Source organism: Chondrus crispus, genomic scaffold (genome assembly GCF_000350225.1).
Source record: "Chondrus crispus Stackhouse genomic scaffold, scaffold_473, whole genome shotgun sequence".
NCBI classification, from domain to species: Eukaryota; Rhodophyta; class Florideophyceae; order Gigartinales; family Gigartinaceae; genus Chondrus; species Chondrus crispus.
In genome coordinates, this window is record NW_005179377.1 from 16955 (window position 1) to 42969 (window position 26015).

The 26015-nt window shown below is 52.8% G+C and overlaps 6 protein-coding genes; 4 read left to right on the plus strand and 2 right to left on the minus strand.

The window, feature by feature from the left end:
• Window positions 1-11327: 11327 nt before the first annotated feature.
• CHC_T00000248001 (hypothetical protein) lies at window positions 11328-11585 on the minus strand. The gene has a single exon (XM_005719239.1). The coding sequence runs from the start codon at window positions 11583-11585 to the stop codon at window positions 11328-11330; it is 258 nt and encodes an 85-aa protein (XP_005719296.1).
• Window positions 11586-12143: 558 nt separating this feature from the next.
• Window positions 12144-14691, plus strand: CHC_T00000249001 (hypothetical protein). XM_005719240.1 is given in 2 exon segments: window positions 12144-14510; window positions 14511-14691. 1 exon segment carries the CDS (start codon window positions 12144-12146, stop codon window positions 14508-14510), a length of 2367 nt encoding a protein of 788 aa, XP_005719297.1. The 3' UTR covers window positions 14511-14691.
• Window positions 14692-15582: 891 nt separating this feature from the next.
• Window positions 15583-15999, plus strand: CHC_T00000250001 (hypothetical protein). Its single transcript, XM_005719241.1, has one exon. It carries the CDS (start codon window positions 15583-15585, stop codon window positions 15997-15999), a length of 417 nt encoding a protein of 138 aa, XP_005719298.1.
• A 4339-nt stretch (window positions 16000-20338) lies between these two features.
• Window positions 20339-20596, plus strand: CHC_T00000251001 (hypothetical protein). Its single transcript, XM_005719242.1, has one exon. It carries the CDS (start codon window positions 20339-20341, stop codon window positions 20594-20596), a length of 258 nt encoding a protein of 85 aa, XP_005719299.1.
• A 125-nt stretch (window positions 20597-20721) lies between these two features.
• Window positions 20722-22618, plus strand: CHC_T00000252001 (hypothetical protein). XM_005719243.1 is given in 2 exon segments: window positions 20722-21849; window positions 21850-22618. The coding sequence occupies 1 exon segment, from the start codon at window positions 20722-20724 to the stop codon at window positions 21847-21849; it is 1128 nt and encodes a 375-aa protein (XP_005719300.1). The 3' UTR covers window positions 21850-22618.
• Window positions 22619-24327: 1709 nt separating this feature from the next.
• On the minus strand, window positions 24328-24996 carry CHC_T00000253001 (hypothetical protein). The gene has a single exon (XM_005719244.1). It carries the CDS (start codon window positions 24994-24996, stop codon window positions 24328-24330), a length of 669 nt encoding a protein of 222 aa, XP_005719301.1.
• Between the last annotated feature and the right edge of the window lie 1019 nt (window positions 24997-26015).

The window sequence follows — 26015 nt, forward strand, 5'->3', positions numbered from 1 at the left end:
CCTTCAAGGCGGTACTAAATTGGATGGCAGTTCGTACGCCCGTCTTTTACGGGGCATGGGCGAGAAGTGTGGAATCTATGGATTGGCTGAGCACAGCGCGCGTAGAGGGGGAGCGGGGTACTACTACTACGTTCTGCGACGAGATTTGTTCTTTCTCTACAGGGCATTCTCATGGGAGAGCCTGACAGAAATGTTGAAATACGTGGGCTTGGAAGACGTTCACAACTCGTACGCCTTGCTTGGGTTTACTGCTTTTGGAACGAATGAGTTATTCTTTTCTATGCAACCCACGAATCATTAGAGAACTGTTTCCGATGGTGTTTACCTACCAACCTAAATTTGTTTCAGGAGCGCACGATTCTATTCATGTATTTCGTAAAAAAGCACCTCTGTTTGTATTATTTCTGACAATCACAAATTGAACACAAATGGCAGTCCACCATTACGTCAGAGGTGCCTTTCTCTGTATATGAATGTAAATTTTGCGTTTGATGTTCATAATTTCAATTGAAAGCCTTGTATTTAGGACTACTCTAGCGGAAAAACGTCTAGAGAAGATTCGAGAAAGTTTTGAATGGAATTTCATCGCATACTGGTTGCTACAATCAGTTATTCAGAATCTGATGACTTCATGATTACACCTTGATCCTTAAACGTGATCGTACTTACACACGTAAGATGATTATAACCCCTTGTAGTCCCGTTCTCTTCAAATGCAGGGCCTGATAGTTATGATGGCGAAAGAGTCTTCTTGCTTTGCTATCCGTAAGAACCTTTGACCTACTCTTCCATCATAAAACTGTCATGCAAATTTCACTGTGAAAGTAATATACTGTGAAGTTCGTGATTCAACTCATGAAATGTCATAGCGTACTGTGGAATCAAGAAAATGACAGTTATGATCTTGAAAGAGATCTTGACGACAAAATCTCAAAAGGCGTTGATTAAAGACAAAACTAACAATCACTTAGGCTTCTTTTGCCATTCAGCTGCAGACGGCTAGAACTCTCGTCCATGGTTGATATGTATCGCTATGATGAGCTTAGAACAGTTCTTGCAAAACTCTACTCCTTATAGTTCCACACACGTAAAACTGATGGAGAATTTAAAGGAGACAGTAGTACTAATGTATCCTTAGATAATACCGCAGGGTGTATATATAATGCTATCGAGCATGACAAATTATGAAAATATTAACAACTAAAGAAGACATGGTCTGATTAGACATGGTCCGATTGTGAAACGTTTAAGAGCATTTAAAAATAGAGCTAGCCATGGACGTATACGCATTGTGTTGCCAGTAAACGAAGGATTACACTGTGAAGACGATATGTTCCCCATAAATAGGTTCTTCTCTGCAGAACAGTTGGGCGTTCGATGAGGGGGGGTCTTCAAAAAACCTGAAGAAACGTGGGCCCCGCACACGTTGAACCCTTCAAAGACGTTGGGCCCTCCGAAGACGTTGGGTCTTCGACAAAATGTGTGCTCATCGACGAGGATGGGTCCTGCACAAGTTGGGCCCTTCAAAGAGGTTGGGCCCTCCGAAGACGTTGGGTCTTCGACAGTTGGGTCATCGGCACAAAGTGTGCTATTCGACGAGGGTGGGTCCTGCACAAGTTGGGCCGTCCGAAGAGGTTGGGACGTCTGAAGACGTTGGGTCTTAGACAATTGAGTCTTCGGCACAAAGCGTGTTTTTCAACGAGGTTGGGTCCCGCACAAGTTGGGCCGTTCAAAGAGGTCGGGCCCTCCGAAGACGTTGGGTCTTCGACAGTCCTTCGACACAAAAGGTGCTCTTTGACGAGGTCGGGTCCTGATGAAACGTTGGGTCGCATACAGGTTGGGACCTCTAAAGAGTTCGATAGTGTAGAAGCGTTGGGCTGACTACTTGGGACTCCCAAGAGGTTGGGTTGGGTCTTCGACGCAAAGTGAGGCATTGGACGAGGTGGGGTCTTCAAGATACGTGAATAAATGATGGAACCTGCAGAAGTGGGGCCCTTTAAAGAGGTTGGGGCCTACGAAGAGGTTGGTTCCAGAAAAAAGTGGACTCTTCGACGACGTTGGGTCCAGATAAAACGTTGGGTCGGGTATATAGGTTGGGCTCTCCGAAGACTTGGGGACTTCGACGCAAAGTATGCTCTTCGATATGGTTAGGTATTTGTGTAGTGTTATTTTCGGAGGTCTGGTTGGTTATTGTATGTTTGTCGTTTGTTTCCTAAAAGTTTCCAGCAGAATGCAAAAATGCATATGCAGGGTGCAATGGCGGTTTCAATGTAGTGTAGTATTGAGTCTAAGGATGTTTTGGGAATGGATCCTCCTTTTCTGACAATACTTTTACAGACATCCTGGCTTATATCTTCCTTTGCGTTATCGGGTGTCTGAGAGAGGTGGGAGTTTCACTTCGGGCGGTGGACTGTTTTAATTGAAAGTTAGGATTTATCATACCGGCGGCATCGCTGGGGGGTTTCCCGTCGTCAAAACGGTTGCCCGCATCGGAGATGCATGAAGCTGAACGGGAGGGGAAAACGGCGCGGCGCGCGCCGCGTGGGGCGCAGTAGCCCGCTGTTGCGCTTCAGTACACGTGTCGGAAGCTCTCTGAAAGGGCGGCAATGCCTGCGAAAGGAAATTAGCGTGGTCACGGACGAGCACCGGCTAACGGGGGAATTGCGCCTGGAAGTAGGGAGCGGAGCCGCGGGGAGGACGCGAAGAGAAAGGGCGGGGACTGTGCGAAGGGGAAAAGGGGCGCAGGGGGGTCATGTGTGGGGCCAGGGGGTCGCGGGGGATGGGAGACGGAGCGGGGGAGACAGCGTTCCGAGCGCTTGAGGTAGCGAGAGGGCGCAGAGTAGGTAGCATAAAAGGAACCCGCGGCGGCAGGGGGGACGAGAAAAAGGAGAAGGGCATCAAGTGAATTGGAGAGGCCGAGATCAGGTGGATTCCTGAGAAGTCGAGTGGATTCTCGACGAGCGGAGGCTTGCACCGGGTGGATTCCCAGTCCGCAAGGTTCGGCAAAATTTGGAAATTTCGTTTCTCATACCCCCTGACGTCGGATTCTCGTGTACACGTGACTGTTGAATTGAACCCCCCCCGTCGCCGTTTTTCGTCTGGATATCATGTCGTTCAACTTTTCTCTCTCCGAGCTCTTCCCATCTATCAGCATCGCCTTCGCCGCACTTCTCTTTCGTTCAACCGTGCCTGCAAGACCTCAATTCTTGCTTTGCAGAGCGAAACTTGCTCAGAGGATTTAGCGGCATGCAATCTTCGACAAAGCAGATTAGTTCCGACCCCAGCTTCGATCCAGAGCTCGACTGCTGCATGGCTTGTGGCTCCAACACCAAGAAGCGCCCAGCCATCCATGTATTTTTGACAGGCAAACAAGTTCAGATGAGAGGAACAGTTGATACTTCTCCCCTCCAAAACCCTTTTTCCGGTAAACAGGCGGGGTCATTTCTCCTCTGCACAGATTGCAGATCCAAGAAACTAGGTTGGTCTGTCATAAGCGATACCAGGCGGTACGGCTCTAGAGCGCGCACAGCGCTCCAGCGTTGGAAATCGAGAGTCAATCCGAGACCTTCAAGGAATAACGTCTGCTTCATCTGCGAAAAGCTGCGCAAACATTACAGCGATCAGGATCGCTGTCATGACTTTCCCGTACCTGGACATGTATCAGTGAATCTGGCACTATTCCAAGTATTACTGGATACAGAAGGCGTTCGAGCGGGCTTCTGTGCAGAGTTGTCTAATCGATCGGGCATTGGTATCAACGACGCTTTGGAGATACTGAGGGGAATACAGGACACGCGTTTTTGCAGATTTCATCACAACCACACGAGACATTCAATGAATACTGCCATTCTTCAAGACGATTCGAACCGCGGTACACAGTTCGGAGTGTGTGTTTTTAAAGAAAAAGGATGCTTGGAAACAAGCTCAGTGCTTCGTCCATTGCAAAAGCCCTCTACAAGCACCCTCGAAGCAGCTGAAGAATACGCCGAGCTGGTCGAGGCAGTTGGCATTCTATCGGATGGATGCCTTGTACTGGAGGACGTGGTCGAGAAGTACGCTTGCGGGGCTTGCAGATACATACTTTCGAAAGGCAGGGGCGGTAATAGGCCTACATTTCAGCTATCGATGCTACGTCACTCGGCTGACAGATGCTTGGTTGAATGCGTACTGTTCGCTTTGGATGGTAACGTAGGCAGTAGCGGGTTCAGTCATTCGCATGAAATTTCTCGCCTCGCAGAAGCGCTGCGCAGTAGAGTTAAGCGGCCCTTTCCATCTTTGCCCGAATGTCGCTTTCTTCCGGTCTCAGATGTAACGTCCTTGCGAAAGGAGCTGAACGCGCACAGTTCATCGACCTCCGCAGATGTTACGATGCGGACTATCGAATCGCGCATTTCCCCTGTCTTAGCCGCTCGAAATGTACACCTCTACTCTTTATCCAGGAAGAACCGGTGTTATGCGACAGCTGAGGCTCTCGCTCACACCGTTAATGGGGTAATATCACTGGCGGATGGAGACGAAACTGCTTTGCTGCCTAGGGAAAGAAGAAGGCTACTGAACGATATGTCAAGGAGGTTAGGCTCGAAGAGAGATGATTATCGACGAGGCAGTTGGAAGCTTTCGGAAGAGATCTCTGCAGTTCCGCGAAAGCTTTGGGGTTCTACAGTTCTTGATATGGCATCCAATAGGCAATTGGCCGGGTGGAAAGTGACTGCATCAGGTACTGGCCTCGCCCTTTCTGACATTTTCCCCATCAACAACGATGGATCTGTCATGCCGAGGCAAGAGTTGGACAACTTTGCTGAAATCTCGCTAAATGAGCGCGGTTCATCAGCAGCGCTTTCCCGGACAGACTTTCTACTATGCCTGAGGGCGCTGAAGATATTGGAACAAGTGGTCTTCTCTCGCTCGCGTATCAGCGTGGGGCCTCTGCAGACAACCCTTTCCATTGCTGGAATGCTGGAATCGTCGCCGTCGTGGACGAGTGTGCTGCACTCGCTTGGGCTCGTCCTCTCTTACGACACCACTGAGGCCTATCGAAAAGCTCTAATTGCGGAACGAGAGCAGGCGACACGAGGAGCCTTCGATGAGGTGCCAGTTGACGACAGAATTATCACGGTGCAAATGGATAACTTTGATATTCTTCCCGTGCATAGCGTCAAGGCAGCCGGCAAATCGCTTCCAATGGTGAGTGGGACAGCGACGCAGTCAATACTGCAGTCAAAGCGTCGAAAGCTCGTACACAATGCGTCAAATGCAACAACGGGGATGGCAGGGTTCAACGAAGAGTGGTTTCAGAGTTGGAGAAAATGGTCAGACGTGCCTTCCTTGTCTAGTCGAAACGCATTTATATCTTCGCTTAACTCGAAGGAGGATCAAAGCGTCCTCACTGACTTTTACGACATCGCGTTTGGTGCTGTTTTCGAAAAGCGGTCGGAGCTGCTGGGAACAGGACGCGAACCCATGCAGTATAGGCGAGGCAACACGGAGATGGCCTACAAGCACCAAGGAGTTAATTTTCGGACCCTTTTGCTGTCCTGCTTCACTCCACATGGCGGGATGGATAGCAAAAGCCCAGAACTGTACGAACAAGATGTACTGTTTGTCGACGTGTGTCGGATGAATGCCGCCGACATTTTGACAATCCACCAAAAGCTTCAATTGATTTCTGAACTTTTGAGACCAGGTCAGCCGGACTGCCCACGCTTTGTAGTCGTGTCCGGGGACCAGCCAACGTACAAGATGCTGGTCAATATATGGCGGAACTCTCTTCGAGAATCAAGAGGTGGGATAAGTGGGGATGGAAGCAGTTCAAGAACTAGACTCCATGAATGGCTCATACCATTCCCCGGCTTCTTTCACGTGGAAAAGCAGAGCATGTATCCTGTTTGCAAGGAAATGTTAGATGGCCTTGGACTTCAAGAGCTTGCGGAATGCTCTGGACTCTCGCGGAGTCAGGTCGATAACATTCTAAAGCATGGCCATGCGCGCAATAATCGCTCTCTACTCTTCAGCGTGTGCGCGGCTCTCATCATACACACAACAGATCTGGTCCAAGCCGAATGTCCGGACATGAAGGACAACCTCGAAGAGATTCTGCAAGGTCGAACTTCCATGACGAGAGCAAAGGAGGTTAGCAGTAATTCTGTACTGCTGCGGTGCGTGACAGAGAAGGTCACGGCAAGGACCCTTTCTATCGGCCGTCTTTGCCGTTCGCGCGTCATGGAATTCTTTTCACGAAGCCCCAACGGAGAACATTTCGTTTCCATGATCCTTTTCACATGCCTGCTCCCTACCGTGGGCTTCCATGTTCTATCTAGAACAGCACACACGGATGTGGTAGACAGCTTTTGGCTGAGGCTGAACAACGTCCTCCACACTGCGGGTCACATCAAATATCAGGAGCTCTACCTGTTCTACGCTTTCTTTCGTGCCGTAATGCCGCCTGTGTCTTTCAATGACCTTTTCAAGGACAAGCCAGGCGCAATGGTAGCACGAGTACCAAGTTTTACAGCTGGTTTGGGCACTTTATACGATTCGCGTGGGTGGACATATGTCCATCTTGATGAGGCTCTGGAGATGCTCATTATCCGCCTCGTGAAAGGCCTGAACGTTCTAATGCTACCGTATATAGAATCATGTGGGGCGTGGCTGCTGGAATCTTCCAAGGCTCGTATGAAGATCAGAACCATTACGGCTGCCTCGAGGTCTTATCGGCGTACTCGCGTTGCCAATACAGACGCTCCAGGCGACGCTCCGGGGGGGTCACCGCTCGGGGGATACGACAGAAGTGCCGCGCAGAGCAGTACAGTGCGGAAGATGGTGGAGCTCATGCGCCAGAAGGGTTTCCTTACATTGGAGCACCGGCAAAGTGCCAAACTACGAAATGTACTTGGAACAACCGTGCGTGATCTCGAGGACGAACGTCTTCAAACGATGGTTTTGGACATCGATAATCATGGCCGCACTAGTGCTGAACTCCACGCGGCGGCTATGTTTCCAGAAGTATTTGGTCCGCTGTCAAAGGAAGACTATGAGAAGTTCTTTAATGGGAAAAGATTCCGCGGAGTTTGGACGAAGCAGCGTCAAATCCCGACCGCAGGCTCCGTGATGGCAAGGAAAGTGGAAGCGCAAACTTCCCGCAGACTGGGCTCGAAACCGAAGAGGACGCTCGCCGACCTTCGCCACTTGCGAATAAAAACCATGACTAATTTGACACTTGCTGAGCACGCTGCTGTTCGGGCTGGTGATGTACGAGGGGCAGACCAAGCACGGAATCGCTGGGAGGAGCTTCACGCCTCGCGTTTTTTGATCTCATCTCTGGCGTACGCGTATCGCGATACAAATCTCGCCATTCGACACGCAACGAAAAGTGCTTTCTTGCCAGCTCTTAAGCTCACATTGAGAGGTAATCGGGATGACCAGCTGCCACATTCCAATCAGATGGCGACGGAGGCGAGGAATGGAATATCTTTCTACTACGACTTTGACATGCCGCCGTACGTCAGTGTGATGATGGACGTCATGAATCACATTTGGAGTCGTGGAACTGATGGAAGGCGCGGAAATTCCCTGTATTGCATGACCGTGCAGAAGATGAGGCATGTTCTGCGTCCATGGTTTGCGGGGCGGCGTGGGCGGTACCTCAAGCAGTTACATCTGCACATAGACGATCCCACAAACGTCATCCCCCAAAAGAGAGGGGAGCAGGAAAGGCGCGATCACTGGCGAGAGGCTGGGGGAGCCGCACACGACTCCACTCACACGATACAATTTAAAGAGGAAAGCGAGAACATAATGGGATTCCATCTTCCAGTGTCTGTACCCTGGTCCTCACTCGTCGGACCCCGGCCGAACAGGGACGCTATTTGCAGTTTGCACCTTTTTTGCGGCGCCATTGCAGCTCTGGAGTTAGCGTGTGAAGAGGATCTGGGCGTTTCCGTTTTCCTGTATGGTGGATGCTTCGCAATCCCAGTCGATTGTGTTGGGAAAAACGGTTTGAGAGCTTTGCCAGAGTTGGCGTGTCTTCACGAGAGCTGTAGCAACCCGCGGGAAGGGGAGGTTGTTTTAATACATCCGGAGAAACATGAGGAGAAGCTACGCACCTCGAAAATAGGCACGGCCAGCACATCGCCGGGAACAAGAGGCGCAGAAAGGAATGCTGCTCTCCAGGATGAAACATTACTCCAGGTTCCTAGAACCCGCGTCATGAAGCTGTCGAGTAGGGGCGGCTTGGAAATCACTGACACTACGATTGCACACGGCGAGGCCGAAACACGTTTCGTCGCAGCATTCAACACCTTCGTACAACCCCTTTTGGCTGACCTTGGTTGGGAGGAGGACCACATGTGCGCCACGAGCACCCCCACGCCGACGAGCATCGAGAATTTCTCCAGGCGCGGAAGCAGCTGTGTTTTCGTGTCGAAAGATACAGACGTGACCATGATTCTTGCACTTGCGGAAAGGTTGCGGAACAGAGGCGTCATCCATGTGCTGGGTGAAAACATTATTGATATCGACTCCCTTCTTGAAAGCGTTCGGCAAAGTAAGGTTCAAATAGGTTATATTGCATGCGCGTATGTATTGGCGGGATGCGATTTCACGCCGGGAACATGCGGTATCTCGCATGAGAGGTACCTCCGGGCTCTATTACGCAACAGGGAATTTATTAGAGACATTAATATGCTCTCTTCAGGCGACGTTTTTGAGCTCTTAACGCTCTTGGCCTACCTCGAAAAGTACGGCAAATTCCGAGTGACCAACGCTGAGCAAATGGAAAAGCTTGAGAACGAATGGAGCCTTCGATCTCTTGATCTATTGGAAGTGAGGAAGAAGCGAAGAACTTTCTTCGTCAGCAATAATGCCATGGGTTGCTCAGATTGGAGGCTCGATGTGAGGCGGTTTGTTTCTGACAAGGCGAAGTCGGCGAGTGACCTCGTCCCGCTAAGAGAGCACGTTGAAATGCAGGCAGCAAGAACCAAGCTGGTCGTATTCGGATACTGGCAGAAAGCAGAAAACGCGTTGCTTTCGGCGGATATTGTGATGGGTTGTGAAGAGGAGCATGGGTTCGATTCCGCCGGTGGCATCATTTTGGAAAGACAGTCCGACGTGCAGCGCATCGAAAAGACGATGCGAAACTTGACCGCTACATGTGCGTGCAAAGGGCCGTGCACCACACTTCGCTGTTCGTGCGTCAAACGAAAGACGAAATGCATCGGCTGCCAATGTGACAGAAGGTCTTGCCAGAATCTTGCTGCGCAGACAATTCGCATACTCCACGGCAGCAGCGAAATGTTTACTTCGTACGAACGTGAAGGGGAAACGGAAGTCGATTGCGCTGGAACGAATGAGCCACCTTTCGAATCCAATGTCTTCAATCCGCCTACCCTTGGTACGGAGCTCGATCTCGAGGAGCTCGAAAACCTTTTGAGCCTCGCGTAGAGGCTGTAGCATGTGCCAAATTCGAAGGGAAAGCATCTTCTTTAAGGCGGGAGCAGGTCGCTCACCGACTGAGAAAACAGCTAAGCATGGACTGCGAGCTCCTGAGCGGGTTCGGAAAAGCTTCTCTGAAGCTTTCGAGGAACATTTCTACGCGCGACGGGTTTGCACAAGACCTGAATATCCAGTGGTAGTATAGTTGCTCCACATCCTTCGGCGGGGGATATTTCTCGATGTACTCACGATTAAGCCAGATGAAGAGACCAAGCTCATGGAACTGGTGATAGGCGGCACGTGTTGTGTATGAAAAGTATGTTTCTTGGGCACGAAATGGAAGAGACCGAGGCGGTATGCGCACAAGCAGAATACCTTTCGAAGAAAGGGAGCGTATTCGCGCCAGGACTCCGTAAGACTTTCCCAGCGGTAGCAGGGCACAACGGCAGTACGGCGTGATACCACGGGCGCCCTTATCAAATGCGGAAACTACTTCATGTATAAACTCTTTGTCGAATGGTGGATTACCACCTGCGCCTTCAATGTCTTTTTCCCTGTCTTGCCATCTACCAAGGGAGCCAAAAAGGTCGTCATGTGGATCCGCGCTACAGTAGGACTCCAGAACTCCGCTTTCGTTGAACGCGTCCGCGAATAATTCCGTCGTCACCCGCGAAGAGAGAAACCAGAGACTGTAAAGGTCCGGCGTGACGGTTCTGGAAGTCGGGTTGAAGCGCGCTTCACATTTGAGGTGCACTGCGTTGCAAAGAGCCATAAGGAAAGAGACATCGTCATAACCTGGCATAAATGTCGCCAAACCTTTTTCGTTGCGTTTTAAGCATTGTGCCACAGCCACGGGAGATATTGTAGCCTTTGGTTGGCATTGAGACGAGATGAACTCTCCATGCGGTACATACACTGCACGAGAAAACCGAGCGTATAAACGTCGCGCGACCTCTGCGCGAATCACAAATTTCGATGCCCTGCCATAACCTTGTCGGTATTTTTTGGCCACTGAAACACAGTAAACAAAGCAGCCAAGACCGTGGCAGTTACCGCGTCGCAGCTGGAGAGGTTCGAGTTTATGCCCTTCAAGCGGTATTGCTCCGGCGCAGCATGTTGCTAGTAGGTCGCAACATATTTGCGTTGATCGGTGTCTACTGATCATTGGAGCACCGCGACCTTTCCAGCGCATATCTAGGCCATATTCGTATGTTCCAATGGACATCTTGAAGCGTGTATGGTTTCTCCCAGGGCCTAGAGGACGGAGCGGCGAGCACGATTCTGTGAAACAAATTTTTTCGGGGAGTGCAAGGAAGTTGGTTGTGTAGACATGCGATGAAGGGGTATCGCAGGCTCTGCCTCGGGACAGCCGCAAGTGTTGGTTATCCTGCTTCGGTTCGAGCGGGTACGGGAGGAGTTTGATGCAGAACGTGCTAGCATAAGCGGGACGAAGTGGTTCGCGTCGGAGAAGAGGGGAGGGGAAGCGGGGTTGGATGGTGAGTAGATGTAACTGTCGAAATCTGGAAGAGCACTGCAATGGGCAGGAAGCAAATTCTTGATTATAATTTCTACGCTCGCTACGCAGCCCTTGCTGCCTCGAAATGACGATTTCCGAATACAGCAAAAATGATGCCGAACCTCACGGACTGTTCCCGCCAGCAGCCTCTGGCCAGCAAATAAAACTTGATTTGACGGTGCCCAAGGGACCGGGCACAACACCGCTGTACTGTGCATGCGATACGTGTACCCTTGCTACGGCACTGTACCAGTTGTTCATACATGAAGTTCATGTACAGTTTCAGCTTTTGCTTGTCTGAATGTATATTTTCGTTGTTTTCTTCAAACCTTGCTGGGGAGAAGGCCACACAGAGGGTACAGAGCGGCAGGCCACACGTGTTTCAGAAAACCACTTCTGCTGGCCATAGCGGGACAAGACAGATAAATGAACGCAGCCGTCTTTGTCCATGTCCTTCCATTTCACCCTTGACTGAAACCGGAGAGGCAGCAGGAATGGTCTCAGCAGTGGGGAGCATTCGGTGATTTCTGAGACTATTGAAATCACCCTGAGATCTTTCTGTTATATCGAGCAACGACTGCGCACTCGGAAGCAAATCAGGCACGAATTTGGTCATTTGGTCTAGTTGAAGCGGAATCATCCCCCCACTACTCACGTACGGGCTGCGACGGGCCACGCTCAATGCATGATCCAGTGAAAATTGAAACGACAAAGCGTGCTAACACACAATTTTGTCGAAGGCCTGCCGATTATGGACCAAGTCGCTGACATACTGCCAGTGAAAGATGCCGATGAACTAATTGATTTCACATGCGCATCTCCATGGGAACGACTCGCCCTCGACGTGGAACTCGAACTTCGCGCATGGGGCCTTCATGACGGCCAGCAACCGAACGATGACAAGGACGGCGCCGAAATTCCAACGTCTCAAAAACTCCGCTCCTCCGGTTTGGAGCCAGACCCGATAGCTGCTCGTGTCGTTTCGATCGGAGACAAGCGCCTCGTATTAGAACTGCGAAGCGCACTTCCCTGTGTTACTTTGGACGCACCCCCGCTTGAGCGAATCCTAGGGGTAAACAAGAGTGTGCTTCTCAGCGCGGATACTGCCGACGGCATTATTGCTGATGACGCCTCAGATGCAGCCGTGCTTCTATCAGCTATGGCTGTTGCTGCATCAGCGTGCTCCTGTTCCATTCCGATGATCGTTCCTGTCGGACGCCCAAGTTCTTTACGTTTCATCGGCCGTCAACTCTATCCAACTCATCTTCGTTTTTCGTGTGATTACACTCACCAGATTGAACCCAACTATACCCATCTTGCCGGTCTGCTGATCTTGTTTCGAAACAAGCGGACTTCTGCAAAAAGACTTAAACCCCCACCCGCGAACGATGCTGTCATTTCCGCAAAGTTTAAATATGACTGGGTCGACTTTTCGTTCAAGCTCACTCCAATTCCAGGCTCGTTCGCATCCGATCGTCGCCTATCTGCGATTCAGGCAGATGCCATTGCCGAATATGACCCCATCAAGAGAATTCATGTCACAGCCATATGGGACGACTTCCCTGTGAGCGCGCTGCAACGCAATGCCGTGCTGGCTGGTATGCCTGCGTCGACTGCTTCACGTCTCCGCTTGGCCCTGTCAAGTGACTTGTTGGAAGCCATGGCGAGCACTCAGATACCATCCGCGAGAATTCATCTTACGAACCCGGCATTGAAACTGCTGAAGTACGCCCAGAGTGCCGCAATCGCTTCCGACAGCCGCCATCCCGCTGCCCCTCGCCCTGTTGTGGATGTACGGAAGAAGATACCATCGATGACGTCGGGATCGAGGGGTGTAGCGGCCGGTGCTGACACGGCGCAGGATGGAAGATCACAACGGAAGGGGTCAGAGCGCGAAAGTCTGTCCGCATTAGATACCTTCTTCACTGAGGTCGGGGAGTACGTTGCGGCTGCAGCGGTACAGGATGATACAATCGATGAGCAGTTTGTCACCTCTGCGGTGGCCTCTCTTTTTGAAATGAACCTTGGACATGGAATTATGGCGGATGTAGTTGACGCAATTGGGCCGAATGCGGCGGAAACAACAGTCCTAGAAAGGCTTGCACGGTTATTAGCTGCTTCAGAGACCTTGAACGCAACACAAAAGCTCTGGAACCTGTTTTTGGATGGAGTGGAGGTGCATTGGGAGCAGGGATGGGTCGTTGGCGGTGTTCCATTCAACTTAGAGAACGGCCCAGATCACAACGCCAGTTTGGTGATACAGAAGCTGCAAATGATTAATTGCTGTATAGAGAGGCGGCGGCATGAAGCGCTTCGGGCCTCGGCGACTCTACAAGGAGATGCTGGTCAAGATCGAGGCCGAAAGAATCTTCTCAAAGGTATCGCTTTAGTAGCAGAGCAGGTTTGCACTAGCGAAGGTAGTGAGAGCAATAGTGATCAGGTTTGGGAGCCGTATGTCCAGCCAGGGCCTTTCATGACAAGGGATATGGTTGAGGAAGAACAGCAGAGAATGGTTCGCCGGGCAGAGGCAAAAGATACAGATGACGAAAGCGAAGTTCGGAGGCAATCTCTAACTTTGAAGAGTGACATGATGGCTTTTAAAGCTGCTAATCCGAATGCTACCATGGCTGATTTTGTGCGATGGTTTTCCCCAGCTGACTGGATCACCGCAGAGGAACTAGAGCAACAGGTCTCAAGTAGCCAAGCAGGCACCATCCCAGACGAAGGACTATCCCCAGAAACAAATCAAACAGTAGTGACATCAATGGATGCGACTGGTGCATCCAAGGACGAGGGCGAAGGTGCATCGCTGCACTTTGCAAACCGAGACGGTGCTCCTGCTCCAGAAGCGCTGGCCAAACAATCAAAACGGCAAGGACGTTTGAGCGCGCGCATGAGCTGTAAAGGAAATGTATGGGAAGAGCTCTGGAACGAAGCAGATGATATCCCCGCGGCGAAGCAAGTGCCTCTTTTTGATGCAAGCGCTCACGGGAGCAAGGCTTTAGGGGATTTACGTGCTATGCCGCTGTCGCAAGTGTTGATGCATTTGGCGGTCCTTCAAGGAAGTGGAGCTGCGATGCTACTGCATACGGCATTTTGCAGAAACCCGGCATTGCCCGGTGTGCGAGGTGAAATCGAGCGAGCTAAGCAAATGATGCGCAACTTGAGTTGTTCACTACCAATTGATGAGGCCGATGTGACACAACTAGGGCATGTAGCTGAGGCACTCGATCGGGTCGGAGTTGCGGAGCACGCAGCCCTGGTGGCGACATCGGTGTTTACGAAACTCCCCCCAGTTGAGGGACTGGGTCACATCGTGGACAGCCTTGCGTGTGGGCAAACTGCTGAAGTGAGTGAAGAGCGAGAGCGGGAATTAATCACTCGGATGGCCGGTCTTGGGGACGGGGGCTGGAGAAGCATCTTGCTGCCCGAACAGCGCGAGTTTGTGATCATGGGGCGAAGCGAGGACATTAATCTTGGGGGTTTGAAGGACCGGATGTATGCGCGGTTGAGTCGAGACGAATTCCGAGTTGGTTTTCGACTTGGTATTGATTATTCTGTGTAGCGGAAGATTGCAGTGTTGGTTTCTCGGGTCTTCAACGAGGTGTCAAGCAACGATCTCGTGGCCGAAGCCCGCTGCGGGGGCGGCCCCGACGAGACCAGACGTGGAATGCACCCCGGAAGTAGATTATATATACACGGTAAACGGGATGTACCGACGTCAGCATGCATCCATCTTGCACATTGGACATAAGCTCTTCTTTTCCAACCATACATCAACACACTGACAAGACATGAGCGGCGAAAGCAAGAGATACAGCAATATTAGTCAGAAACAGACACAAAGGCGCTTAGAAACAGCAGCACAAACGCGACTCGGCGACGACGAAAACGGGCACGTACCTCTGCATGAAACGCGTGGTCACAGTGAAGGTGGCGGACAGTGTCGCCACCCTCATAAACGCCCAAGCAGATAGCGCACTTATCGCCCTTCTGCACGGGCCTGATGACGTCCCCTCCCGGCATGTCGAGCCCGGCAGGGCCATCGAGGACGAGCTGGAGCGGCATGGCGTCGATGACGGAGCGGCACGCGCCCCTGCCGACGAAGAGGCCGAGCATCATGTCGACGACAAGGGCCCACAGCCCCGTCGGCTCGTGCGAGCGGCGCGGCAGCAGGGCGTGCAGGCGCGTGGAGATGGAGTGGAACACGGTGGAGAGCGTCGACGGCGGCGGCGGACACGACGTCGGCGGACACGACGTCGGCGGACACGACGTCGGCGGACACGACATCGGCAGCGACGGCTCGCGCAAAGTGAAGGCGGCGCAGATGTCGAAGTAGGCGAACAGCACCGCGTCCATCTTGCGCGCGGGGAGAGGCTCTTGCGGGGCGGGAGGCATCGCGGCGGGAAGCGGGCTTGGTTGTCTCGGAGAGGATGGGGAGGATACGCGGGTGAGGCGGGCTTGGTTGTATCGGAGAGGATGGGGAGGATACGCGGGTGAGGCGGGGGCGCAGGCGGGGAGGACGCGATGGCGATGAGACGAGGCGGCGCTTGAGAAGTCGCGAGGCAGATGGGCCGCGGATTGAAGAGATGAATCTTGGGGGGCGGTGTATGGGGTGCGGGCAACACAGCAATGAAATGGATCGAAATCTCAACGGCGTGTCGCCCAATGGGCGCGGCGCACGGGGCAATCTGCTGCCACGGCGTAAGACAGAAGTATATCGGGGCGGAGGCGGACCGCGTTTGGCCAACAAGTGGCATCCCCCGCTTGGGTGCGCCCGTTCACCGCGCCAGTTCCTTTGCTTTTGCTTCTGCTTCTCATTTTGCTCCCCGTTGACGCGTCGTGCCTGCCGCGGGCAGCGCGGCCCTTACAGATCCGTAAGGAACAGTCCTCTGTATAGCACTATCTGTATGGCGCAGCGTACACTAAATCACTTCGCCGTACAGTGCAGTACCCAAGGGTACTACTGCCCGGTGAGCAGAGAGATGCTGCTGGCAGCATCTCTCTGCTGGCACCAGCAGCCGCCCGCAGCCGCGCCCAAACTAGAGAGTTGACGTGCCAGATCACCCCGGTTCGCATGGCGTCTGCGCTGCCGCGCTCCGCTGCTCGCGGCAGATACGAGCCGCACGACAAGCGCCCGTCTACGTTGGGGACGGTCAGCCCCCGCTACGGCCAGCGCTGTCCTACAAGCCGGCGTATCCATCTGCCGACACCGCTCGCCGTGCCGCGAGCTCCTCCGCTCGCTAGCCAGCGCGCGCCGAATCATCTGCTGCCTGCTGCGCAGCATGGTTGATCGCCCCGGCGCGGGCGCGCGGACGGCCGTGGCGCGCTGCCCCGTCTACGTGAGAGGTGCCGGCGCGCGGTCGCGGCGGAGGCGGCAGCCTTTGCTGCTCCGCGCGGGCAGAGGCAGGCCTCCTCCTCGATGATCCGTTTGAAAGGTACACGTGTACCTCGACGTAGGGACGGTCTCCGCGATTATGCCTCTACCATGGGTATATAGTATATACCCTTGGTAGAGGCAAAAGGCACGCATTATACTACTATATACTATATACAGTAGTATAATGCGTGCCTTTTGATGCTGAAAACTGAAATGATTTGCAAAATTGGACGGCCAATCTGGACAGCACTTGTGTAACGACAAGAGATTTTGTCCTGAGTGAGGAGTGAGGAGTCGTCGGCAATACCGGAGAGTATCGTTTTTGTCTACTGTACCGCTGCGGTACATTACAAGTAAAGCTTTACATACCCTTCTTGAAGGGTAGTACCCTTGGTACAGTAAGGTTGTCTGTAAAGTCACGAGAACGCGTGTTTTGGCGGGCGTGTTTGCTCATATTTTCTAAACGCAAAATATTCAGACAACGCGTTTGGCAAAACTCACATCATACCGAAAACTGGGGCATGTGAGTTTCCCACGAGTTTCACATCCGCCTGATCACACCAGTGCCGGATCGACCGGTCTTGAGGGAAAACAAACTGGGGTTTTCGTTCTTTTCATCAGTACAAACGAGTCTCGACTGCACAGGTCGTATCGATATGCGTAATGGACGCCCCTATCGCTTCATCTGCGCAGAGTCCATTGACGGATCAAAGCGCGACAGGATCTGCCACAGATGCCGCCGAAGCAACTGCGAAAGATAGACAAGTAGAAGCTTCTAAAAAGCGGTCCTCTCCAAACGGCCCCCTTCAGCCCGTCAAGAAGACGAAACACATCGCTCTTTCGACTGAGAACCACTCTATCCTTGTGGCGAGCTTCGATATTTGCTTCAGCGAGTACTCGCGCACGTGCACGTGATCCGTCGGGCGGCACAAAGTTGTACCAGACATGCGTTTGTTGCGGGCAGGCACCCTGCTGGAGGTCAGCCCGCAAAACCCGTAGCGGAAATTTTCAATCTTTGGGGTTACTTTAAGTCCAGCGATTTTGCGGGCAAATGAATAAAACGGACAAACTTGTGAAGAATTCATTCAAGCTCTTCCTAAACATCTCGCCGGGTCGGGTTAGGGCACGTTCGCGCCGTTGGTATGCAGTACTCCAGTAATGGCAACATGCGCTAAACGCTGGGGTGTGGTGTACGGCACACAGAAGTCAATCTCTCTGAGGGGCGGGAGAACCGTCCTCCGTCCCTGCGAGCAAAATGTGGTGGTGGAAAAGCGACTTGGAAAGCTCCCTCATACTGTACCGTAGGAGCCCAAATTGACCTGATCTGGGGATACTGTAGAAGTTCTACCCAGCCATTATGCGGCATCAAAAGCAACCACGGGACGTGGAAGAAGCGGCGCGTGCCTCCGCCGCAGAGCCCATCAAAAATTCCTAACTTTTGGCCGCTTTGCACGAAGCCCAAGTGTGGACCACTATACAGTATGTCTACGGAACATCCTTGCACCGTCATGGCCCTATATCGCCCCACGTCTGGACGTCTGGACCAGCTCGGGCTCCGACCCCGATTTTGTGCGTTCCGCCTCCACCAACATACTCCTCAATGTTGTCCACCTTGCTACGCTTCGCCCCGCGCCACCCCGCCGCGCCCCCCTTCCATAAGTTCCAATCCCCCAACGCCGCCCGCCTGCACCTGCACCTCGTGCAGCCCTGCCTCACTGCGCCGCCCCCTATCCCAGCCGCGCAACCCCGGCCCGACCCCGCCGCCATGTCCGCCCCGGAGCTTGCCGCGCCGTCCGCCGAGTGCTGCTGCGTGGGCGACTGCGTGGGCTACGAGTGCATCCGGCAGCGCTGCGCCTCGCTCATGAGCGCGGGTCGCGCGGCCGACGCACGCCACCTCGTCGCGCGCGCGCTGCGCGACGAGCGCGAGGGCCCCATGGCCGCGGAGCTGCGCGGCATGTACGACGACGTCGTCGCCGCGGCCGCCGTCGCGCCCGACCGCCCCTCGCCACACACCTCCGTCCCCGCCAGCCCCGCCCAATCGTCCGCCGCCCCGCGCGACGACCGCCCCGACAGCCCCGTCAGCACGCACAGCGCGCCCCGCCCGCCCGAGTGCAGGCAGAGCCCCGCCTCGGACCTCGCCGCCGAGTTCGAGTGCGTGCTTTGCTCCAAGCTGCTGTATGAGCCCGTCACCACGCCCTGCGGACATAGCTTCTGCCGCAGCTGCTTGGTCCGCGCGATTGACCGCTCTCCACATCCCGCATGTCCCATGTGCAGGACCGTGCTGCACATGGAGGACCCGACCGCACTGCCTATTACCGTCGTGCTGCGCAATGCCATTCAGCAATGCTATCCGCACAAGTACGAGATTCGTCGCAGGGAGGCCGAGGCGGAGACGCCGTCCGCGGAGAACGCCATGAATCGACTGCCGCTTTTTCCGCTCAATGCCGTCGTGTTTCCGATGCAGCGCTTTCCCATGCACATTTTTGAACCGCGCTATCGCCTCATGCTTCGGAGGATTATGCTTGGTAGCCGCAAGTTCGGGCTGATCGCCTTAAAGCGCACCAAACAGGGCACTTCAGAGTTGTGTAATGTCGGCTGTGTGCTTGAGGTGACAAAGGCGGAGCGCTTCCCGGATGGGCGCTCGTTGATAGAAACCACGGCGCGAGAGCGATTTTTAGTGCAGGGGAGAACAGAGGTGGATGGATATTTGGTTGGACGAACGACAGTGTACGAGGACAACGAAGACACGGACACTGAGGAGGTGGCTCAAGTGGAGGCGCGCGTAAGGAGCATTGTGGAAAGCTTGATGGAAAAGGGGTCGCAACTACCGACGACACAACATGCGTTGCAACGCGCCGGCGACGTTCCATCAAAGTCGCAAGGGCCGGCTGCGTTAGGAATGTGGCTTGCTGGCATGCTCGTTAGTGATGACAGTGAGCGCCAGAATATGTTAGAGATGCGAAATTCAGCAACAAGGTTGAAGGAGATGGTGGCCATCCTGGAACGATTTAGAGATTCAATGACTGCAACGGCCAACGCAAATGGACATGGAGGGCGGGAATGCTGCATTCAATAGGTAGAGTAGCAGCTTTTTTTTGGGCAGTGGCAGACGAACAGTCAATAATTGGGCTGCTCAATAAGTCTAAATTGACGGCATTTGAAAAAGAGCGACAAGTGCGTCTGGCTTCGTCAGAGAGAGCAAGGGCCGGCCATGCGGGCCTTCACGGTGAAGGACTGACTTCATTGCATTGAGTCAGAGGAGCCGAATTCTAGAAGGCGTGAGAACAGCTTCAAGGACGACCTCGCCGCACAGTCACGATCAATGGTACAATGGTAGGCCTTCTGCTTTGTGCATACTGCCTACGTCGTACAGAATTAGCTTGCAAACAGACAAGGCGGATGACATCAAGGAGAGAGTGACTGTCGAACTCTTTTCCGACACTGCTGTCATGAAAGAAAGACGCAGTTGTTTGAAGATGGCCTTTGATCCTGCAATAAGTAAGAAAGTACCTCACCAGCAAAGACCGGTTGTAGACAAACCAATCAAACAACCTGGGGCAAAGACCAAGCATATGAGCAGAACTTGTATGAGCAAGATGCTCACCGACAAGGGAACGAATTGCGAGACTAGTCTTGCGCGTCAACCACATCAATTTGCACACTGACAATTGCAGGTTGAGGGGCAAAGAAAATTGCAAGATTCGAAAGGAGCACACGCCCAGGTACGTTGACCAGCTTACAAATATGCGAGATAAATTACGGACATCTCATCTGCTGACGTGGTCTGCTGCTCTCGAAGAGCTGGCCGCAGTACGGACCACCAGAGAAAAACTTTAGAAATAAAATCATCTTAATTTTTTGAAGAAGTGGCGCATGTCCGAATTGAATTCGGGGTCTCTTTGAAAGCAGTTACAGTATTAATAATAGTATTATTCATACTGTATTATTATAATACAGTATGTGCGTGTGCCGAGCAGTGCCATCCACAGTGCCCTGCAATGCCCGCAAACGCAATGAAAAATACAATTTTGCTACGTTTTCTTTCAACGTGTCGAGCGGCGGACCAGCCAGATATCCCTTTCTCTTGGGGGCTTTGCGAGTTGGCGCAAACCACCCACTGCTTGTCTGCCTTTTCTTCTCCGAAACATATTTCTTCGCTGTGTACCTGGAAACGGAAACGGCTGGAGTCGCTAACTTTCGTCCAGTTCGCCACTTCACTGCGGCGGGTTATTGCTAGGAAGTACGGTTTCGCAGCGTGTGGAAGAGTTTGAGCTGAAAATTTTCACGATTCTCACTTTAAGCAAAGCACATTGCAGCACAAGAGCCGTTGTCATTGCAAAGAGAGAACTTCAACTTTCACCGAATTCCTAGCTTGACTCATCGCCAATTTGCTCACATGGCCCATGGGGACTATTCCGAGGCGACGCCTCTCATCAACACAGCGACGAGGACAGACATTCCTGACGGAACCGGCGATGATCAGTTGGCCACTACAGGCCGAAAGCGGGCCGTGCAAGCTCTGAAACGCGCGAGGACGAGATTATATCCCGACGCCCCGGTCGGACAGACAGGCATTGACAAAGTTTGTCAAGAAATTGAAGAAGGCGAGAAAAGCTCTAACCGTTTTTTCTGGATTGCCTCGTTCTTCATCCTCAATCACATTATTGGGGGGGCTGTCACGCTCCACTTTTTGGAGGGATGGTCGTTTTACGATTGCTTTTACTTCTGTATTGTGACGACCACAACCGTCGGGTACGGTGATATCACACCGAAGAGCTCGGTAGCTAAGCTGTATGTTATTTATTATGTCATCGTATCCATTGGGTTGGTGTCGACGATGCTTTCATATCTCATTGGGTTACTCCTCGACCGGCAGGAAGAGGTTCTACTTGCCGCTATCGTCAGAGATCGTGACGAGGACCCAGTCTCAGAGATGCGCACAGCGGATGGTTCCGTCGACGTCGAAGAGCCGCCCTCCACCGCCAGCATTAATGAACGCATTATGAATGCAACAAAAAGCTTGGACATTTCCGACTACTGCGGCCTCGGGTTCGCAGTTGGGTTCCTCGGCCTTGCGTTGGCGGTTGGAATGTTGGTTTTTATGGGACTCGAAAACCTCGCACCAATTGATGCGGCCTATGCGACGATCATTTCGGCGTCCACAGTTGGATTCGGAGACTATGAACCCACAAGAAACAGTACCAAAGTGATCATGACAGTGTGGCTGTGCTTCTCTACCATTGCAGTTGGTAAGCTCGTTGCAGACTTCACGGACGCCAACGTGAAAGCAAAACAAAGAGACGTGAGTCGTCGCCTTCTGACTGCGACAATGAACGTGGAGAGCATTCGCAATTTAGACATGGACAAGGATGGCTCTGTCGACAAGTGCGAGTTTCTTACCCAAATGCTCGTGCGCAGCGGAAAGGTGGAACAGAAGGACCTCGACGCGATTTTACTCCGCTTTGATCAACTTGACAAAAATAGCAATGGAGAACTGTCCGCAGCGGATTTGGAGACATCATGATCTACAGGGTTTAGGTCACACCGAAAGGAATGGAATGGAGGATATATCTGCTTGTATGCAATAAAATGAAAAACGGAAGGTGACAGAGCATTTGAAGTAGCATTGAGGCCTTTTTCCGAGATTTGTCGAAAGCATTGGTTTCGTTGGGACGTAGGGCCAATATCTTGGTCGAGTGGCAAAGGCAGTTATAAGTCTGATTCAAAGAGAAAGGAGCCAGCTCAGTCGTGGACACTGCGACCCGTGACCGGTAGCCCGTGCTCAGGTGACAAATCAAAACAAGACGAGTATCTCGTTTCTCAGATACCCAGACGACGTTCTGTTCTATTTCTTTTTCCGCTCTTCCGCCGTCCTTCGATACACTTCATAACGCAGATTGATGAACTGGTATTACGAGTTGGACGGGATGAAAGGCAGACGGGGTGGTAAGACGCGTTGAAGCATGGGGAAGATTGAGACTGACGTGGAACATAATGGTGTAACCATGCCTGTGGGCAAAGAACTGACCAGTACAAGGCAGCTTTTGGTCATGGGGATTAAGACCGACAAGTGTAAGCAGGGTGCACTATCGAAATGAAAAAGAATGAGGAGAGTTGTCGTTGTCCAACCGAACGTCTGACATGATGCAAGCGAAGCAGAATTGCAACGGGTTATGATCGAGACACGTCGGAAAGTAACAACGAAAGTCCAAAATCTGACACAATACCTTTCAAAAATTGCGCTTCCCAAAAAAAAAAAAAAAAACCCGCGTGTGCGATCCGCCTGCGCGCCACAAATTTTCCATTTCACTCACCGCCTCGTCTCATCTCCCTTGTAACCTTCGCTTGCAGCCCCCCGACACCTTCCGCTCGTCACTTCCACGCGGTGACATTCTCGCCGACATCCCCGCCCTTGAACTCCCTTTTTTATTCGAAAGTCTACTAAACCGTTGCCCCTTCGCCTTCTCCCCATACACTCCCCCTTCGTCGGCCTGCTAGTCCAGACCTTACCCTCCCCTTTCTCACCATTTACCAGTCTATGAACTTTTCCACAGATGTGTTGGAGACCACCCCCCGGAGAGAGAATGCGAGACCATCACCCGGACACTACACCCATGAGGTATGTGCTCCTTCTTTCGTTTCTTCAATACTGTTTCCATCTCTGTCGTGTCCTCACTCTTACAAGTCGTGGTATACGTACTCATTATGACTCCGTCAAAGGCTAACATTTTCCCCGTCTCATGTGCTCACTGCAAATGACCAAACAAATAATTTTCTTGCCTCTGTGCCCGCACTTAGTTTCAAATATACCACAAGCCCAAGCCTGGACGTGATGGTGCGAGCGGTGGTGTGACGAAGCGAGCAAAATGTCTTCACTGTCAACACGACTGGGCGTAAGTACTCATTTCCGTGAGAAGCAATGAGACTTTTGCGCCCCACCATCAACCGTATTCAAGCTAACTTTAGTTTCGAGTCATTGCACTTTGAATCGTGAACATCTCCGGCAAATCTTCATGCGAATAGATATAATGAAACAAGACTCAAGAACCACATCATCAATAGAGACCGCGGCTGTCGTCGCATTCCACAAGAAATCCGCGAACGCGTCCGTGCTGGCGCGGGAGCAAATGTCCAACCCATGACCAGCTCCGCCGCCCTCCCGACGCTATCTCCCTCGCAAGTACAAACGCCTCCCGCAAAGCGCAAGCATGAATCCGTCATAACGACCGTCACCCCTATCCAAAACCAGCCCCAAGTCGTCTCCGTGGGCGGAGACTTGGAGTTGGCCGAGGCGCAGGCCGGTGGCGCTGAGGCGCAGGCGACTCACGTCCGCGTCGCTGTCGAGTTTTCAATGTCATCCGGCAGCTTGCTGCGGGCGACATGGATAGCGGCAGAGCTGCTTTCCGAGTTTCACAGAGATATCGTGGATGTCGCTCTTATTCCGCGCCCTACGCAAAACACGTTTAATATGTGGATTTGTGGCAAGATTGTATGGTCGCGCGGCGTGGGGCAGCCGCTTCCGGACTACGAACACCTCAGGCCGATTGTTCGGGCACAATGCTGCAACGCAACTTTGTAAAGTGGAGTGATGACGCCGTCTCTCAGAAGGTTTGGCAATCGACGTCGATATGAAAGTATTGCTAGCATTGTGCGAGGTTAGGGTAGAAGATAATGATGTTCTCATTATGGGGGGGATGTACCTTGATGAAGCGTTAATCTGTTTGTTGTTGTATATAAAACAATGTTGTTTCTGGTACCTGGTCTTTCGCTGACGTATTCTAAAGAAAGGAAGCCTTCGAAGCCTTCTATGCATTTGAGACAGTCGTGAGATCTGCTTTTCCCAAATGCTACACATGTGCAGTGTCTCGAATCCTGCGGGATGACGCAGAAATGGAGTCCCTCGCGTTTTGAAGCGACGCGGTCGTATAGATTTGAAGGTGTTGCGCCCATAAGGAACAGAGTAATGTTCCATGCCTCTGAATAGCAAGGCATCTCGGCAGCGTCATGGTCTGAGGATGCCGGCATCGGTGAGCTTCTTCTCGACCTGGGTGAAAGCCTTCTCGCTCGCACGCTTGATGTCATCCGCATGTTCCGGCAGGACCTCCGCGACGCCCTTGACCTCCGGAATGTAGTGCCTCAACATATTCTCGACGCCGCTCTTGAGGGTAATACTACTACTCGAGCAGGTACTACACGCGCCCTGCAGCTCCAAGTTAACCACGCCGGTCTCCGTGTCAAAGCCGCGATACAAAATACTGCCGCCATCCTCTGCAACGGCGGGCTTGACCCTGGTCTCCAGCAGCTCCTTAATCATAGCGACGACCTCATCATCGTCCTCCGTGATGAGGGTATCCGGATGGACGGGGGCCTCGCCGTCCTGCAGGATGACGCTCTCGGCGTCGGCGGTGAAGAACTCCATGATGACCTCGAAGATCTCCGGGCGAAGGACGGTCCAGTCGACGGGGTCGTCCTTGGTGACGGTGACGAAGTCGGCGCCGAAGAAGACCGAGCGCACGCCGTCGATGGAGAAGAGCTTGCGGGCCAGCGGGCTCGGGGCCGCGGCGCGCACCGACGGGTAGTCGGCCGTGCCGCGGCCGCCCGGCATGACCTCGCGCCCCGGCATGAACATGACGGCGTGCGCGTTCGGCGTCGCCTGCGTCTGGATGAACATGGAGCGCAGAGGCGGCAGGAAGAGAGCGGCCGCCCGCCGCGGCCGGCCGCGCAGACCCGCGCCGCGCGCAAAGGCCGACGAGGCTTGGCGAAGCATCGCGGGGCGGAGTGACGGCGCTGCGGCTCCTTTGCCGTGCGAGACGGGGCTTTGAGGGCTGGACCTCTTTGGGCGAGGGAGGGGGAGTTACGGGCAAGGGCTCAAACGAATTTCGGAAGGGTGTGTGATGGGAAACGACGAGGTACAGCAGGGGGAGGGGAGGGGGGGGGGTGGTGCAGAGCAGGTGCCGTGATAACAGGCGACTGCTCAAGGAATGGAATGCTGTACAAAATGTGCAAGTGTCGACACTTGCACGTGTACACGTGTATGACGTAAAAATGATGTCGGCAGGAGCATTTATTTATTTAGGTTTTACACGGTACAGTATTTAAAACATTTTGATTGCCTCCCGGCAGTGGAACCAATGAGAAAGTCGCTGTACAACATGTGCAAGTGTCACACACGTGTACGACGGGTACACGTGTATGACGTAAGGAGATATAAAAGTGATAAAATGATAGGAATGTAAGCACGACCGGAGCATTTATTAACGTTTTTATTAAAATGTGAGTAGACGGCGCAGTTTTATTTGATTGGCTCCCGGCAGCAGAACCAATGAGAAACCCGTCAGTTTGTCGGCCACAGAGTTCCAGACACTTCTGGAGCTGCACCCGCCAACGCTCCCCTTGAATTAATCTTTTATTTTCGCCTCTCTCCAAACCCGTCCTGCCCCATCTCCAACCCTATGCGTCGCTGCCACCGTTTTCCCTTTTCCCTTTTCCCTTTTCCCTTTCCGTACCACCTTCCCCCCCCCCCGACGAGATGGCCGATGACAACATTGATACAACAACCCTTTCGTTGCTCGAAGACAGCGACGATGAAAAGAAACCAGGGAAACACGGCGGTTCTCTGCCAGGGCGATCAGGCAACATTGAACGTGGTCGGGTTGAAGCATCAAAGCGTCTTTTCCAGGACTACTTTTC